This window comes from Gambusia affinis, linkage group LG07 (genome assembly GCF_019740435.1).
Source record: "Gambusia affinis linkage group LG07, SWU_Gaff_1.0, whole genome shotgun sequence".
Taxonomy (NCBI): Eukaryota; Metazoa; Chordata; class Actinopteri; order Cyprinodontiformes; family Poeciliidae; genus Gambusia; species Gambusia affinis.
Genome location: NC_057874.1, coordinates 13475756 through 13491645, shown reverse-complemented (window position 1 = coordinate 13491645; position 15890 = coordinate 13475756). Strand labels below are relative to the sequence as shown.

At 38.6% G+C, this 15890-nt stretch overlaps 1 protein-coding gene across 2 annotated transcripts; it reads left to right on the top strand.

The window, feature by feature from the left end:
• Positions 1-643: 643 nt before the first annotated feature.
• timeless (timeless circadian clock) lies at positions 644-14013 on the top strand. Of its 2 annotated transcripts, XM_044122465.1 has the most exons (30): positions 644-819; positions 1609-1737; positions 1827-1980; positions 2096-2210; positions 2332-2394; positions 3163-3264; positions 3345-3500; positions 3581-3714; positions 4488-4575; positions 4658-4834; positions 5451-5668; positions 5762-5865; positions 7135-7304; positions 7390-7515; positions 7632-7783; positions 8385-8482; positions 8557-8674; positions 8966-9167; positions 9566-9705; positions 9811-9890; positions 9997-10120; positions 10202-10284; positions 10414-10580; positions 10744-10951; positions 11109-11177; positions 11290-11408; positions 12175-12430; positions 12882-12933; positions 13019-13098; positions 13292-14007. In XM_044122465.1, the coding sequence occupies exons 2-30, from the start codon at positions 1656-1658 to the stop codon at positions 13423-13425; spliced, it is 3771 nt and encodes a 1256-aa protein (XP_043978400.1). In that variant the 5' UTR covers positions 644-819; positions 1609-1655; the 3' UTR covers positions 13426-14007. The 2 variants fall into 2 exon arrangements, with proteins under 2 accessions (XP_043978400.1, XP_043978401.1); XM_044122466.1 differs by lacking the exon at positions 644-819 and having other exon boundaries at positions 1640-1737; positions 13292-14013.
• The last annotated feature ends 1877 nt before the right edge of the window (positions 14014-15890 follow it).

Sequence of the window (15890 nt, the reverse complement as noted above, 5' to 3'; positions counted from 1 at the left end):
TGAACACTTATGGCAAAGCCTATTTATAAGGATTTTTTGTGATTTTGGGTCATAACTTTAACATATTTAGAAATATATATTACCACCAGCATTTCAGTTTTGAACATGCGTAATCTAAATATTTTTCCTGTTGTGTGAATGATGGGCTAGATGGGTGGAGTTGATGTGTGGTTTGGAATGGGGGACGTGAAGGGAAACCGCTTGCCCAGGGCGCCATCCATAAAAACACCGCCACTGTTTCAGACGGAGATCCATGACGTCAGGTTCAAAGTAAAACTCCAAAAAATAATCAAAATTAGAAATGTTCACAATTAATTAAATGTATGTCCGTTTTTTTCTTGTGTTAATATAACAAACAGGTGTTCAACAATAAAATCGTCTCATTTTTAAAAAATCTTGAGGTTAGCCTATTTTTCCCTCGAATAAAACTGATAAGGAGAAAAAATTACATCAAAGTAAACATAACTCTATAGTAAATAAAATTGCGGCGCTTTCAGACGTGAAGAGTCAGACTGTTATCTAGTTTAATCAAGCTATTTTAAATACGGTCATCAAACTTTATATATTTTAATGTGTCACAGAATGCCCGCGGTGCCTGAAATACCAAACTCAGGGCACAGAAACACAGACAAAGTGACGTGGCTCCACTTCCGCTCTCTCAGTTTTCGCTCTCTGTGTTGGCGCGGAACTTGTGTCCGATTAGAGAAACAACAGAACAGGTCGATAATAACTTTACAACCGGAGGAAACTTCAAACTTATCCACTGACTGGTGATAAATTCAAACTCTGGAGAAGACTAACATCCGAAATAAGTTCTTGGTATGTTATTTTTTTCGATTGGGTGTAAATAACTAACTTTATTTTGGAGGCATATTTGTTACGTTGCAAGCTAACTTCTCTAAACACACCTTACAACAGCAGAAGTGAAATGTTACTGTTTTATTTTTATATAGAAGCCATAGCCGTACGATAGTTTGCTGTTGATGTCTTCATTAATTAGCTCCGTGGTTTTTCTGTAAATTAAGTCATATGTACGGAGCGCGTAGAACTGAAAAATCCTTTATTGTCCAATTCAGTAAACCAGGCGTATCAGCAGGAAGTTGGAGGTAAATGTAATCATGAATATTTTAGCTAAGGTAAGGATGCAATAACAGAAAAATAATAATAAGAAAGGGTATTGTACATTTAGAAAACAGCACAACATTACCTAAACACAAGTCAGAGCAGAAACATTCCTAATGTTCCAAATATGTGTTTATTTTAAATAAAAAATTATAAAAGGCAGTAACGTACCAATCAACAAACAATAACTGAATGTATCCGATCCAGCTCTGTAGTTATAATAGAGGAAGTTTTCAGATTGTTATAACCGACATAAAGTAGAGAAAAATATTTCTTGCTTTTGTATTTTTGATATTAGCACTTTGAAATCCGTCAGAAAAGGAAAGAATAACCTGAATGAGTTATTAAACTCAAACTCATGCATCAGACTGCATGTTGACTGATGCATTTATTGATCCAGTTTAGGGGAAATAGGCTGACTATTAGTTACAAATTAATCTCTTTGAATAAAACACACAACATGATGTTCTTTTTTTTTCTACCCAGGCTTCTGAATTCATCAGGTTGGCTGATGGTGCATAAACCCATTCAGGATGAACTGTGAGCTTTTGGCAACATGCAGCGCTCTGGGTTACCTAGAGGGAGACAGTTATCACAAGGAGCCTGACTGTCTGGGCAAGTAACTCATTTACTCAAACATCTAACAAAATGGGCATTCTCTGATTTCGAGCGGCTTTCCTTAAACTTTTCCCCCTGTGGTACAGAGAGCGTTAAAGACTTGATCCGGTATTTACGTCATGAAGACGACACTCGTGATGTTCGGCAGCAGCTCGGCGACAGCCAGATTGTTCAAAACGATCTTCTACCGATTATCGTTCAGTACAGACAAGACAAGACCTTGTTTGACGCCTGCATCAGGTATGACTCTTTACACAGCTTTACTGGTATGATAATATGTATATTTGTTTACAGTGTATTGGTTTGCACAGAAATGTGGTGTTAGAATGGTTTTTGTCCCGTTGTCTCGTTTCAGGCTCATGGTTAACCTCACCCAGCCTGCCATGCTGTGTTTTGGTAAAATCCCAGATGATCCAGTGTTCAGGCAACACTTCATGCAGGTCACATCTCATTTGCAGGCCTATAAAGAGGTATTTTTTATAACAATGTGTTGTAAACTCTTGAGTACATTGTCCTCTAATTAAACCTCAGGAATTTGAATTCCTAGGTTTTAGTCTTTACTATATTTTTGCACTTTGTTTCTGTTTCAAGGCTTTTGCCAGTGAGAAGGTGTTTGGGATTTTAAGTGAGACTTTGTACAACCTACTTCAACTGGTAAGGCAGTGATTTTAATTTTTAATTAATTTATTTATTTATTTTTTGCACAACCTTTCATACAAATTGAAAATCTCCATTTTTATCTCATAATAACCACAAACTTCAGAGGTTTTGTGGGGATTTTGTGTAAAAGACCATCACAAAGTAGTGCACATCTGTGAAGTTCAAGAAAAACGTATTATATTCTATTTTTATATAAATAAAAATCCGAAAAGCGGAAACAAACATTCAAAAGGAAGAAGAGTCAACTTTTGTCTAATTTATTTTTGACAAACGTGAACAAACAGCATCACAAAAACCAAGAAACACAGCAGACGTGCATCTCCCCAAGCTTTGAACATTTCACAAAGCGATATGTGGTCCATAATGTGGTAGAGCAAGAATTAATGCTACCAAGACATGACTGTCCTCTTAAACCGACAGAGTAAACAAGGAGAATTTTAATCTAATGGGAAAATAATCTGAGATAAATCCAGGATTAGGCTGGTTCCCCTACCAGGAGGACAACGACCATAAACATACAGTTAGAGCTGGAATGGTTTAGATCAATCATATTCATGTGCTGCTTTGAGTTGATATATAAAACCACAATAAAATACACTGAAGCGTCTATTTGTAGCTTGGCAGAATGCAGAAAAAGTTAGAGGAAGGTTAAAAACTCTGGCAAGGCTTCAAAATGCAAACATTTGTGTGTTTTCAATACTGAGACAGTTCCGTTTTGTGATGGTTTTCACTGCTTGTCCTGCTGCACCTTCATTCATCCAGGACTGGGAACAAAGACAGGACGAGGACAACCTGCTGATCGAGAGGATTTTACTGCTGGTCAGAAACGTTCTCCATGTGCCAGCAGATCCCTGTGAAGAGAAGGTTTGACTGATAACTGATCCTTCGCTCTTTTATCTCGCATTCCTCTCTTTTCTAACTCGTGGCCGTCTCTCTGCTGACAGAAGGTGGACGATGACGCCGGCGTGCATGACCGGGTGTTGTGGGCCGTTCACATGAGCGGTTTTGACGACCTGCTCAAGTTTCTGGCGTCCGCTCAGAGCGAGCAGCAGTGGAGCATGCACGTGCTGGAAATTATCTCCCTCATGTTCAGAGACCAGGTGAGGCGTCGAAAGCCTTTCCGCCTTTCATCCACGGATCTGCAGAGACGAGCTCAATGTGACGCGTTTGAATTTGTCAGACTCCCGAAGCGTTGGTGAGCGCCGGTCACGCTCGCTCCGCTGAGGAGAAGCAGAGAGACGCTGAGGAGCTGGAGGCGCTGAGGCAGAAGGAGCAGGCGGAGAGACGCTCTCGCACGCTGCAGAGGGGAAGCAGGTAAAGACAAGCTGATGGATCAGCAGGAAAAGCGTCCTGCAGTGCTGACTGAGAGTTGATCGGGTTATTTCCCCGCTTTATTGAATGCATTTCAATTGAAAACTTTTCTATTTCTTCATTCTCCAGATGAAGAGAGTGAAACATTTGATGCTCTTCATTATTAGTTTAGTATAAATCAGATTAGAATCAAACCCTTTGATGCATCAGTGGGAATAACTTTCTGATCCCTTCCTTTTAAATTGGATTTAAAACTTCTGCCTCCATTTAAGACCTTTCAGGACATTTACCAAACATTTCATTGTCAATGTTTGCTTTGTGACTTTTAAGGACTGGAATAAAACCGGAAATCAATGGCCTGAAATATATTATTATGGTTAGTGAAGGTACATGATTTGTTTCCATTTTTAAATTAATTTATGGACATTAATTCCCTTTCAGATAATATAATGATTTATTAAGAAACACTGTGGTTTATCTTTATGCACTTGTAGAAATAACATTAAGATTCATTAAACACAATCAGTTACTTGTGTGCAGAAACGATAATTCATATCTTTAAGTCTTAGTTAATGTATTTTCCATGACGACCATCAGGTGGTAAAGCACAGGATATTATTTACTTGTGATAAAATCTTTGAGGATCATGACACTGATTATAATAAACCTTTAATTTCCAGACCCTTGGCTTCTTTTCCCATCTTCCAAGGATCTTTAGATATACTGCAGCACATATTTTTCATGAGTTGTGAGTTTTGTGTTGCTGTTTCTTCCAGACATTCTCGCTTCGGGGGATCTTTTGTGGTTCAAGGCCTGAAAGCGATCGGGGAGAAGGACGTGATCTATCACCGAAATCTAAACAATGTGAGTCATCAGCCATTCAAGCCCTCTCCTCTGCAACGAGATGAGAAGTCAGCAGCTCATGCCTTTGGTTTTGATTGTGCAGTTCAAATGTTACACTCACGACCTGGGAAAGGCGGTGAGGCGAGTCCCTAAGAGAAACCGGCAGGCCCAGGACTGCAGGGACAAGCGGCGCTCGGCGCTAAACGTTCGGCTCTTCCTGCGGGAGTTCTGCGTGGACTTCCTGGAGAACTGCTACAACCGCCTCATGTACCTGGTTAAGGTCAGTGAGGAGACGCTCGTCCTGTAGATGTTTCATAGATGCATGTTTCACTTCCACATGATGGTGACACAGTCAACACCTGTGGTGAGCCGAGAAACTTTTAACTTGTTTGGAGAACAGTAGAGATGTGTTGTTCTTTCTGTCTTATGTATTTCTTTGCTCACTTATGTCTTTGGGTTTTTTTTTTTTCTGGTATTTAGTCACTATGAAAATATCTGCTGTAAGAGTGTTTATTTTGTTTTATTACTTATTTGTATATTTAGGAAATTGACAATTTATGCATTAAAACTGGATTGAAATTGACCAAAAATGTCAGAGATTGTGATATTAACAAAAATGTACTGTCAAGCTAGTTTTTTTTCAAAAAGCATAGGTTTATTATCATTCTGTTTTTAAGTGTAGGATTATTGTAAACCTGTTTTTTTAACAGTGAAGTGTTGTTTTACTAAGAGCACAGCATTCTCTTCTTTTTGTTTTGCTACAATTAAATTACAAATAAAACATGAAGATATTGTGATTTCTGAACAGAAATATACATATTTACTTTCGCTTTACTTTATTTTAAATAAAACATTTTGATGATTCACTCTATTATTTATGTTTGTATCTATTCCAGGAAAGTCTAATCCGCGAACAAACGCAGCAACACGACGAGACCTATTACCTCTGGGCGCTCAGCTTCTTCATGGCCTTCAACCGTGGCAACGGTTTCTGTGCCGACCTCGTCTCGGAGACCGTGTCTGTTCGTACGTTTCACTTCATTGAACGCAACATTACCAATTACTATGAAATGTTGCTAACGGACCGCAAAGAGGCCACATCCTGGTCCCGCAGGTAAAATCAGCTGGACAGATCACAGAAAGGACGAATTCATGACGGATAATCAGACTTTTTTCCTCACATGTTCAAACCTCTTGTTGTTTTTAGGATGCATCTCGCTCTGAAGGCGTATCAGGAACTTCTGCTAACTGTGAACGAAATGGACCGCTCTGCCGATGAAGGCATCCGTCAGAGCTCTAACGTCATCAAAAGTGAGATGTTATATAAAAAATAAGTCAAATTCGGAGGGCAAGTGTACAAGCACACGTTTTTAAAATCACAATAGATCATTTCTACTTACATTTATATACAGCGTACTTTTCTTACAACTTTGTATGGCACAGAGTACTTTACAAAAATTAGACGCGCGCTTCCACTCTGGCAAAAAACAAAATAAGAAGCTAAAATGGACTGAATTATGTGTAAACGTGTCATTGTAGACCAGATGAAATGCTATTATTTTTCTATGATTTATTGTAGCACATATGAATAGGAACAAAATAAAACAAGAACAATTATTAAAATATTTCTAAATCTAATCAAATTAGCATCAGCTAAAATAATACATTATTGTCAATTGTATTTAAATTAAATAAACACGATAAAATAAATCAAATATAAATATATTATTTCTCATCTAAAACCTAGTTTAAAAGTCAAGTGACAGCATAATGTGTTATATGAGTTTATGGATGTTATATAAAAAATAAATTATTCTAGGTTTTGTGTTCAAGGAAAATCTTAAAATCAGTGAAGACTGTTAATTTGAATGAATAACAAATGTAAAGCTCAGTATTTATTATGGAAGACGGCACAATTAGACATAGTTGGGCTGAACTCTGAACACAAGATCGCAGAAAATTGCTGTAAATTTAGACTTTACTACGTGTGAAATATGCATCAACCGTCTTTGGTATCGACTGTGCTAAAGACAGTGCTAAAGATGTCTTTAGGTTCTAAATTTAGCATTTAGGTGCTAAATGCTAAATGATACCATCATTTAGCAATAAAATCACAATCATCTCACCGTAGACAAGTTTGATTATCAGAGCTTTGCATTTCAAGATTCTAGAAATTTCTAGATTTAGGTGCTTTTAGCATTTAGCACCTAAATGCATTTAGCATTTAGCACGATACTAAATGATAGCATGATACTAAATGATGGTATCATTTAGCATTTAGGTGTTAAATTCTAAATGATACCATCATTTAGCATTTAGGTGCTAAATGCTAAATGATACCATCATTTAAAGGTGCTAAATGCTAAATGATACCATCATTTAGTATCATGCTATCATTTAGTATCGTGCTAAACAGAAGACAGGGTCAGGTGAATTTGTGGTCTAGAGTGAATCAGTGGTCTAAAGGTAGTTCAAACTTTAGAAAAAAAAGCAAAATTAATAAATTTGTAAAACTTGGCAGCATTCTCAACCTCGCTTTGTATATTATTGTTTACTGATATCTGAAATCTCCTCTTAAAGGCAACATCTTCTACCTGATGGAGTACAGAGAGATTTTCCTGACCTTGCTGAGGAAATACGACGAAACCAAGCAGCCTCAGTCCTACCTCAAAGACCTGGTGGAATCAACGCATCTCTTCTTACGAATGCTGGAGCGCTTCTGCAAAGGCCGGAAGAACTTAATCGTTCAGGTGAGTTGTTCTTTGCTCCTGGTGGTTTTCTGGATAGCTTGGAGCGTCTTTGAGGTGTTAATGTTTTCATCCTTCATGTCTTCAGAGGAAGAAGGTGAGGCGGAAGAAGTCTCAAGGTAAAAAGAAGCAGCCGGCTCAGGAGTCGAGTCCAGAAGTGCTGGAGGAGACTTGGAAGATTGTTGAGGAAGAGCTGAGGGCGACTGAGTTTCAGGTTGGTGCCAGAACTGGCCTCCAGGGGGAGCAGTGGCCAAACGTTAATCTGAAATCCAGTTTTCTGACAAAATGAGCCTCTCAGCATGTTAGCTAATTTTTGTCCTCTGGTTTTAGCTGTCGGCATCGTTGACTGAAAGCATCGTGCCTTTTGATGCTGCGTCAGAAACGCCTCTGGAGGAGCAGCGAACTGAGGCCATGGTTCGGGTGCAGGACGCTCTGCTGGCCCGACTGGGACCTGAAGCTCTGGCGCTGCTGCGGGCCGCCAGGTCTGGAAAAACATTTTGGGTCATGTTTCACCAGCCGTGTTGCAATTAACTGATCTACAACTTTGAAGCAAACTTTAACTAGTTTTTTTTTCATTTTAAAGAGACATAAAAACAAGCAGCAAGTTGTCATTTCTAAGACAAATAATCTAAATAAACTGTTCGTCCTTCACGATAACAAATTTTGCTGGACGATAAATTGTTCCAATGATTATTGCATTAAGTTACAATTTGGTTATTTAGAGAGGATTTTTGAAGTGCTGTATTGATAATAGCATAATGATGCAAGTTTGTGCTTTCAAAGATCAATAGAATTTAGTTTTGTAAAAAGAAAAAAACTCTTTACAAGATATTTTAAATATCCACAGTAAAAAACAACAACAGAAGCCTTCAATAAAATGTATTATGAAGTTTCTGTGAACAAAATTGCCCTTCAAAAAATATTAAATCATCAGAGTGGAAATTATCAAGCTCATTTTTTAATTTATTATGTGATTAATTGATTATTGCAACAGACTTAATTATCAGAATATGATTCACGTTTTCTTTTCAACCAGAAAGGCATCCATTTATGCAACTGAGTGTATTTTCCTGCCTCGTTCAGGGAAGTATGGCCAGATGGTGATGTGTTTGGCTCATCTGACGTTGAACCAGAAGAAGAACTGGATCTTCTTAAACAGATCTTCCAGGCCAACCTGCCAAGTGAGCCTTTAACGACATGCTCACCCCCCGTTTTCACCCGGACTCTTCCTTTAATTTTTGTTCTCGTGTATCAGGGCCTCTTCCTGAGACGATTGCTGAGGACGATGATGAAGGAGCAGAGTTGGAAGAGGAGGAGCTAGAATCTGTCCAGCTTTCTGAAAAAGAGTTCAATATCCTAGACTTTATCAAAAGGTGAGCAACGGATCAAAGTTTCTTCTTTACGCTGAGTTTAAGGCTGCCTTCAATCTGCTTAAAAAAAACCCCCAATAAAACCTTATTTTGTGAACATCAAGAGTACAGTAGTTCCTTACTGGAGTAAAGTATTCCTGATTTACTCTGCCTGGCTCAAGCTGGCATCTTAAAGCTCAGCTAAAGGAGACAATGTGTGCATCCAACCCACACAGAGCGTCTTTTTATTTGGCTTCAGAAAGACATTTCAAGGTCTTTGTCAGAAGATTTCACCTCTTCTGTTTGCTGCTGCAGGTTTGCCAACCCCAGCATCGTGCGTTCGTATCTTCTCCTCCTAAAATCCTACTCGAAGAACTCGCCTCACACAAACCACTGCGTAGCTCGGATGCTGCACCGCCTGGCCGTCGACCTCAAGATGGACGCTCTGCTTTTCCAGCTGTCAGTCTTCCACCTTTTCAACAAGATCCTGAATGATCCTGCCGCAGACGCTTACAAGGTGCAGTAATTTCATTTAATTCTTTTTGTTTCTTCATGCATACGTTTTCTCTTCTTCCTACATTTCTTTTTCTTTCCTCACTATCCACTCCCTTACATTATTCTTTCCTTTGTCTGTCATGTCCTTCCTTTCTTCCTTTTATCTTTCCCTTGTGTCCTTCATTTTTTTCCGTTCTTATTCTTCCTTCCTTCCATCCATCCATGTTCAGCTTGTGAAGTTTTCCTGCTGCAGAAATATCAGCCATCAATCCACGATGAGCTTTAAAATTAGATATAATTCATGTAAAGGACTGAAGCCTCTGCATAGTTCAGTCTGGAGTGAATCTCTGGGAATCCTGGACATGAAGCCCATCGTAGATCATGTACTGGTCTCTAATCTTTTCTCCTTTCCCTTCACAGGAGCTGGTGACCTTTGCCAAGTTTGTGCTGAAGCGCTTCTTCGCAGTGGCAGCTCAGAACAACAAGGCTTACGTTGAGCTGCTGTTCTGGAAAAACGTGGGCGCCGTGCGAGAGATGACCGAAGGCTACACTAAAGATGGGTGTGTGCTCTGCTTTGTTTGCATTCACAAAGTGTATGTCTAATCTCATGCAACTATTAATCCCTAATCTAGCGAGTAATCTGTCGTTACAATGAAATATTTCAGAGAGGGAAAGAAGCCATCTTGGACTGAAGAGGAGGAAGAGGAGCTGCGAAGGCTCTACATGGAGCATCTTGACTCTGAAGGTTTAAGCATTTTTATTTTTATTTTTTTTCGGGTTGTCGTCTTGAAAATGACCAGAGCAGGCTGACCTCTGAACTTTAACCCCTGACTGTTAATGTTTCCGCACAGTGCCAGACATCGTGGAGACGGTCATCCAGTTACTAAGCAACAGCAACCGCACACGGCGGCAGGTGGTGACCCAGCTGGTGCACATGGGTCTGGTGGACAGTGCTAAAGAACTGAAGAAACAAAAGTATGCAGTCGGATTTACTTCTATCAAAAAGTGTGTGTGGAAAAAATCAGAAAGCTTTTTTTATGATTTTTTTTTTTAAAGGAAGGGCACTCAGATCGTTCTGTGGACCGAGGAGCAGGAACTGGAGCTGGAGATGCTGTTTGAGGAGTACAGAGACTCTGATGGTATTTGGAGGCTTCGTTGTCATCACTGTGCAAACTGTTTGATTTCCCTCTGCCTGTTTTCTGTGGCGGCTCCTGTCTGGGATTCGGCTTTGACCGGTGAATGATTTTAAAGTGCTTGTGTTGACACAGATGTTCTGGGTAACATCATGAAGAAGCTCACGGCCAAGCGCTCTCGAGCACGCGTTGTGGACAAGCTGCTGAGTATGGGCTTGGTGTCCGAGAGGCGCCAACTTCACAAGAAGAGAAGCCGCAGCTCTCAGGGGAAAAGCTCCGGGAAGAGCTCCGGAAAGGACATGGTAGGTTTCCTCAGGTCTGCTTTCTAAAGGTATAAAAAAAAAAAAAAAAAAAATCACCTACCAGAAACTCACTGATCGTATCTTCTGTGCAACACATTAATGTTTGTGTGAGCCTTAAGTCCAGTTATGTATTTAGTTATTAAATGCTTAATTTGTTTTGCAGACTGAGGAAGACTTCTTGGCTGAGCTAACTCAAGGCCTTGCAGATGAAGACGACGAACGTGAAACAGATGATGAGTCTGCGGATAGTGAGGAAGATGAAAATGAGAGAAAAATACCACAACCTGTTAGAAAAAGGAGACAAGACTTTAACCTGACAGCAGAGCACAGAGCAGACATCAGGTCCATGGTAAACGCTCTGCAGCAAGAAGGTGAGATTAAAGCTGCCCATCGTTTTTCTTACTTTTAATGTTTTTTTTTTTTCTTTAAGTAACGATTAAAACATAATATAATAAATCAGTGTAGCATAGAAAATTCATTCTGTTTCTTCAGCTGACGTCTGAATTCTCATATTTTGTCTTATCAAAGGTTTGTCTGGACCGCTGTTGTGGCTGCAGAACAGTTTAAGCAAGACGGCCATGAATAGAAAAGACGACTGTGAGTATGACTGGTCACTCAGACGGATTGTTCTCATTAAATCTTGCAGCATTCATAAAAAAAAAGTTCATTTATTTAATGCTGCTGCTGCTGCCCTGTTTTCTTCTCCCAGGTCCGTCCCAGCCGGTTCCACTTCCCTATTTCTCAGAGGCAAATGAAGACGCCATGGAGAACAGGAACTTCCTGAAGCTGCTGGGCAAACTGGGAATCAGGCCACCTGAAAATGAACAGGTGGGTCCACATGTACAGTCATCGTCCATTATCAGAAACGTTACTGTTTCAGCCAGTGACTATGTAGTTTCTTTTTTGTTTTATTTTCAGTTATTTATGTTGTCATACAGTAAATAAATTTAAATTGCAATAATGATTTTGCTTCTTACACAATAATGGCTGGAAATAGGAATTAGTTCCTCCCCGAAATGGATTGATGGATTTTTCTAGTTTATCTGCTTTACTTTTTTTTAATGCATAAGTAAATAAGTTATAACAACTAAATAAATTATTTTAATATTTATTTTTTTAATTTAAAAAATACATTCATTCAACATTAGTTTATATTTACATATTTTTAAATCAATAAATGAGTAAATTCAGGGTTTTCTCAGGGCGTTGATCCAGCGGTCTGCTGTGTTTTTTAGTTAAAAAATGTTTAAAGTTGACAGGAAATTTTTAAATGTCACTTCATAATTATGTGTTGTTGGAAGAATGAAAGATTTAACACCTTAACACCATCTGGAACTCCTTTAAACAAATCTTTAGAAAACCTAAAATAAATCAATAAACAATGCTTAGCCTGATGGGGACACAAGTAAAGCCCGAAATCTATAACTGCTCCCAAAGAAATGAATTGTTTAAGTATTATAGTCATTGAAAAATAATATCAATTATTAAATAAATGCAATTTATTTAGAAATGTATGTCCATTTTTAAAAATGTGCTTCACATCATTTCTATCTTTTTTTCCTTCTATCTTTTTTTTGTTTTTTTTTGTAATTAGGAAACTTTCTGGAGGATTCCAGAATACATCAGCGATGAGCAGCTTTGGAGTCTGGCTGCAGCGTTGACCCCTGGAGAGGACGACCCTGAGCACTCAGAGGAGCAACGAGGGCCCAGAGAATCACCAGCAGAACCACAGGAGCAGGCCGAGGAGGAAGAGGACGGCGATGAAGAGGCCTCAAGTGAACAGAGAGCTCAGGCTCTGAGAGCTCTGCTGCTGGCACGCAGCAGGAGGAGCCACTCTGTGGAGGGTGCAGGTACAGATGGAGGATCCGTCCTCGACTCCGTTTGATTTCAGCTTTCTAACGCGACACAAAAACCTCCACAGCCGTTTGCTTTGTCTTATTTAACGGCGCATGTTGTGGCTGAGGAAAATCAACTTTAAGCTGCAGCACAAAACCACAAAGTTAAATATAACTTTGCAAATTGACTCTGTTCCCCCGGAGAAGCGGCAGATTAAAAACAAAGGTAAATCTAAAGCAGCAATTCTGATTAAGTGATCTTTAATGGCTCTATAAAAAAAACTGCATCAAAATAAACGTCCCTCCAGAGTGTTAGAGGTAAAAGCTCCCCGCTGGAGGTGTTTATTATATAAAAGAGGAAAAATCTTCCTAATTTCAAAGAAGTAGAACATTACACGTTCTTTCTAAGGTCGTCTGTCGTTCCTCTGAACGTCAGTGATTTTAATTCTGTTGCTTTGTGTTTTAGGTCTGGTGTCAGACTCGGCTCCTGCTGGTGAAGCAAACAGTCTAACTGAGAGGTATCTAATCGCCATGACGACATTTTTCAGTAAACACGTTTTTTGAATGTTGTTCATTTTCACACATTTTGTTCTGATCCAACAGATCCCAGGACAAGATGTCAACCAAAAGAAGCAGAAACAGGATATTGGACGACGATGATGATGATGATGAAGAGGAGAAAGGTATTGGTGTTTCTGTGCAGTATATTCAACTGGAGTGGTTTTAATCCAAACAGTGGCTGAAGATGTTGACGCAACACGTTTTACTCTTCTGATCAGACCAATTAATAGAATCCATATAATTACTTTAATTTGTCCAAACTGCAACATTCGAGCAACGCACACCTATTTTATTTATTTTATTGTTCTTTTACAGAAAATGATTCTTCCAAGGCCGTGGACGTTGATACAAATAAGGATGCAGATTCCGACACGGAGGATTTCTCTGCTCCCGTGAAGCGGAGGAGGAAGATGGCCGTAATAGACGATGAAGAAGACGAAGATCAGTGAAAGTCTTTAATGGACCACAAACAGGCAGGTCCCTCGTGTTACTTAGAGGGGATTCAGTCCTCTGGAGGGCCGAACAGCAGACCAGATTATTGGAACCCCAAACAGTTCGTTTATGATGTAAATATATATGTATAAATTATGTAAACAAGTAATTCATGGTGAAACTTTAGAGAATTTCAGCTTTTTATGGTTATAATTCCCTGTTCTCTAGCTTTGTAACTTCTTAGAGTTAATCATTCTCTGTAAAATTGTTTCAAATTCAGTTACCTTTAAAAGTTTTCCCTCAGGTAAAAGTGTTTCTTTTCACATGTACTATTTTATGCGTCTGTAAAACAGTTAAATACAACACCTTATCAGAATAAAACAGCCGCTCTGCTTCTCACATTGTGCAACACAGAATTTGAACAGTAGGAGGCAGAAATGTGTTTGCCCCTTTTCTCATTTCAGTGCATGATTTAAGAACAACTTTGCCTTAACTATACACTGTATCAATAAATTATTAAGTGTATTCTTGATTTGTTTAATAAAAAGTTTCATTTTGCAGATAAAAAGGTTAAAAAAAAAACCTTCAAATAACTTCAAAGTAATTATTTTTTTGCAACCTCTGCTAGATTTTCTTCTATTTTTTGCCTCACATGTCTGCAGTCACCACGCACAGTGTTGTCAGTTTTCCTTCTGGGTCGGAGGCGGTGTATTGTCGTCACATCTGGACTGCATTAGTGACTTCCTGTCACAACATCTGCTCTGCCCCCGATTCAAAGGAGACCTGGAAATGTTATTAGACGAGCGCAGTAATGAGTGGGGTAATGAATTCACATGGTTGGCCGTGTATCGCTTGTTCTGTATTGGGACGGTTTCAGAGTTTAATAAATATGGCGACTCGTCCTGTGTGAACAGAAATGCTGGAAGCTGGATTTTCCATCTGGGAAAAAAAAAAGTCTTCTAAAGGTCATAAAGTCCAACTTCTACTGAGAGATTTATAGATTAGGTGAGTTTTGAGAGCAATTAGTTGCACTGGATTTAATTTAGGGGTAAAATGTTAAAGATGGATGATAAGATGCATACCATACTCCTCAGATTTTTTTACTGGAAAACAATTGTAGCTGTGAGAAAATGTGAAAAAGTTTGAGGGATAAAGATGACATTACAATCTAAATGTTTCTGTTTGGTTGGTTTCTTTTGAAGAAATTTTAGACCATTATAGCCTTGTCCATTAAAAAAACTGTTGAGAAATCAATCATAATGTTGCAGTTAAAGTGACTTCACATTTGGGCAGCAAAACACCGGAAGGCACTTGTTATTTCAAGTCAAAGCAGAGGTTACATGAACTAGGCCGTTAGAGATTGCCTTGGGTTAGTTCTCAGGGAAACGTGCCAGGCTCTTCGTTTAACAGGTAGAGAATTTATTACTAAATAATAATTTGCCTTCTCCAGAATAGGGATGGTAACTTCCCTTTACTCTCTTGGATTTCGTAAAGAGTTTCCTGTTGAAACACACCTTAAAGTCACGCTCATATTTTCCATCTGTCTGGTTTCTGACAGACGCAGCGATCTAATCTATACTGAACTGCTTCTTAGCATGAGGAACTTAACTCTTAAAAATGGAGATTAGAAAATTATATGAGTAATATTTTCTTGAATACGGCAATAAGAGATTTTGTTTACTAATAAATCCAAAGATGAACAAAGTTAAAGGAATTTGCATATCCACTTTTTAATAACTACTAGTTAATTAACTACTTAAGTGAATGGGAAATACTTAAACAATACTTTGGCAGGTATAGAGCATTGTTTAAATGATTAGAAAAGACTAAAACACACACTTTCTTGCCAAATAGTAATTATAACTCAGCTTTTGAAAAGCCCTTTAAAGCTCCTTTGTAACTGTTTATTACTGAATCATTAGGTGTTAAAATTATAAGGAGAAACAGCAATATTTATTTATTTCATAAAAATATACCATTCCAAATATACCATTCCAAAAATCATTAAGTAATGACATTGTCCAATCACATATTTAACATTTAAGATTAGATAATATACTAACTTTATGAATATGCTGAGCAAAGGAGCCACAATGTTAGGTTTTATTCATCAGGTACCTTCATGAGGTTGTTTGTGTACTCAAACAACCTCCTCCTGTGAGCCTGGCAGACGCTGCGAAGGGAAAGGGCTTCTACAGCCAATCCTTTCAGCTGCAGATCATTTCTGATGGTACCAGTCCAATCTGTCGGGGTCCTGTCTGCAGCTTTTTACTCCCCGCAACCCATCAAAAGACAAGTTTTAATGCAAAACATTAAAAAAATAGCATTGATTAAAATTTCCAGCTTTGAATTCCACATCCTGTATTATTGACCCAACAAGAATCTTATTGAGGCTGAAGTGATTTTTATAAATGAGGCCCTTATTAAAAGAGCGCTGATTGCCAAATGCGGTCATTTGTTCATAATGCTGTTGCATAATGAA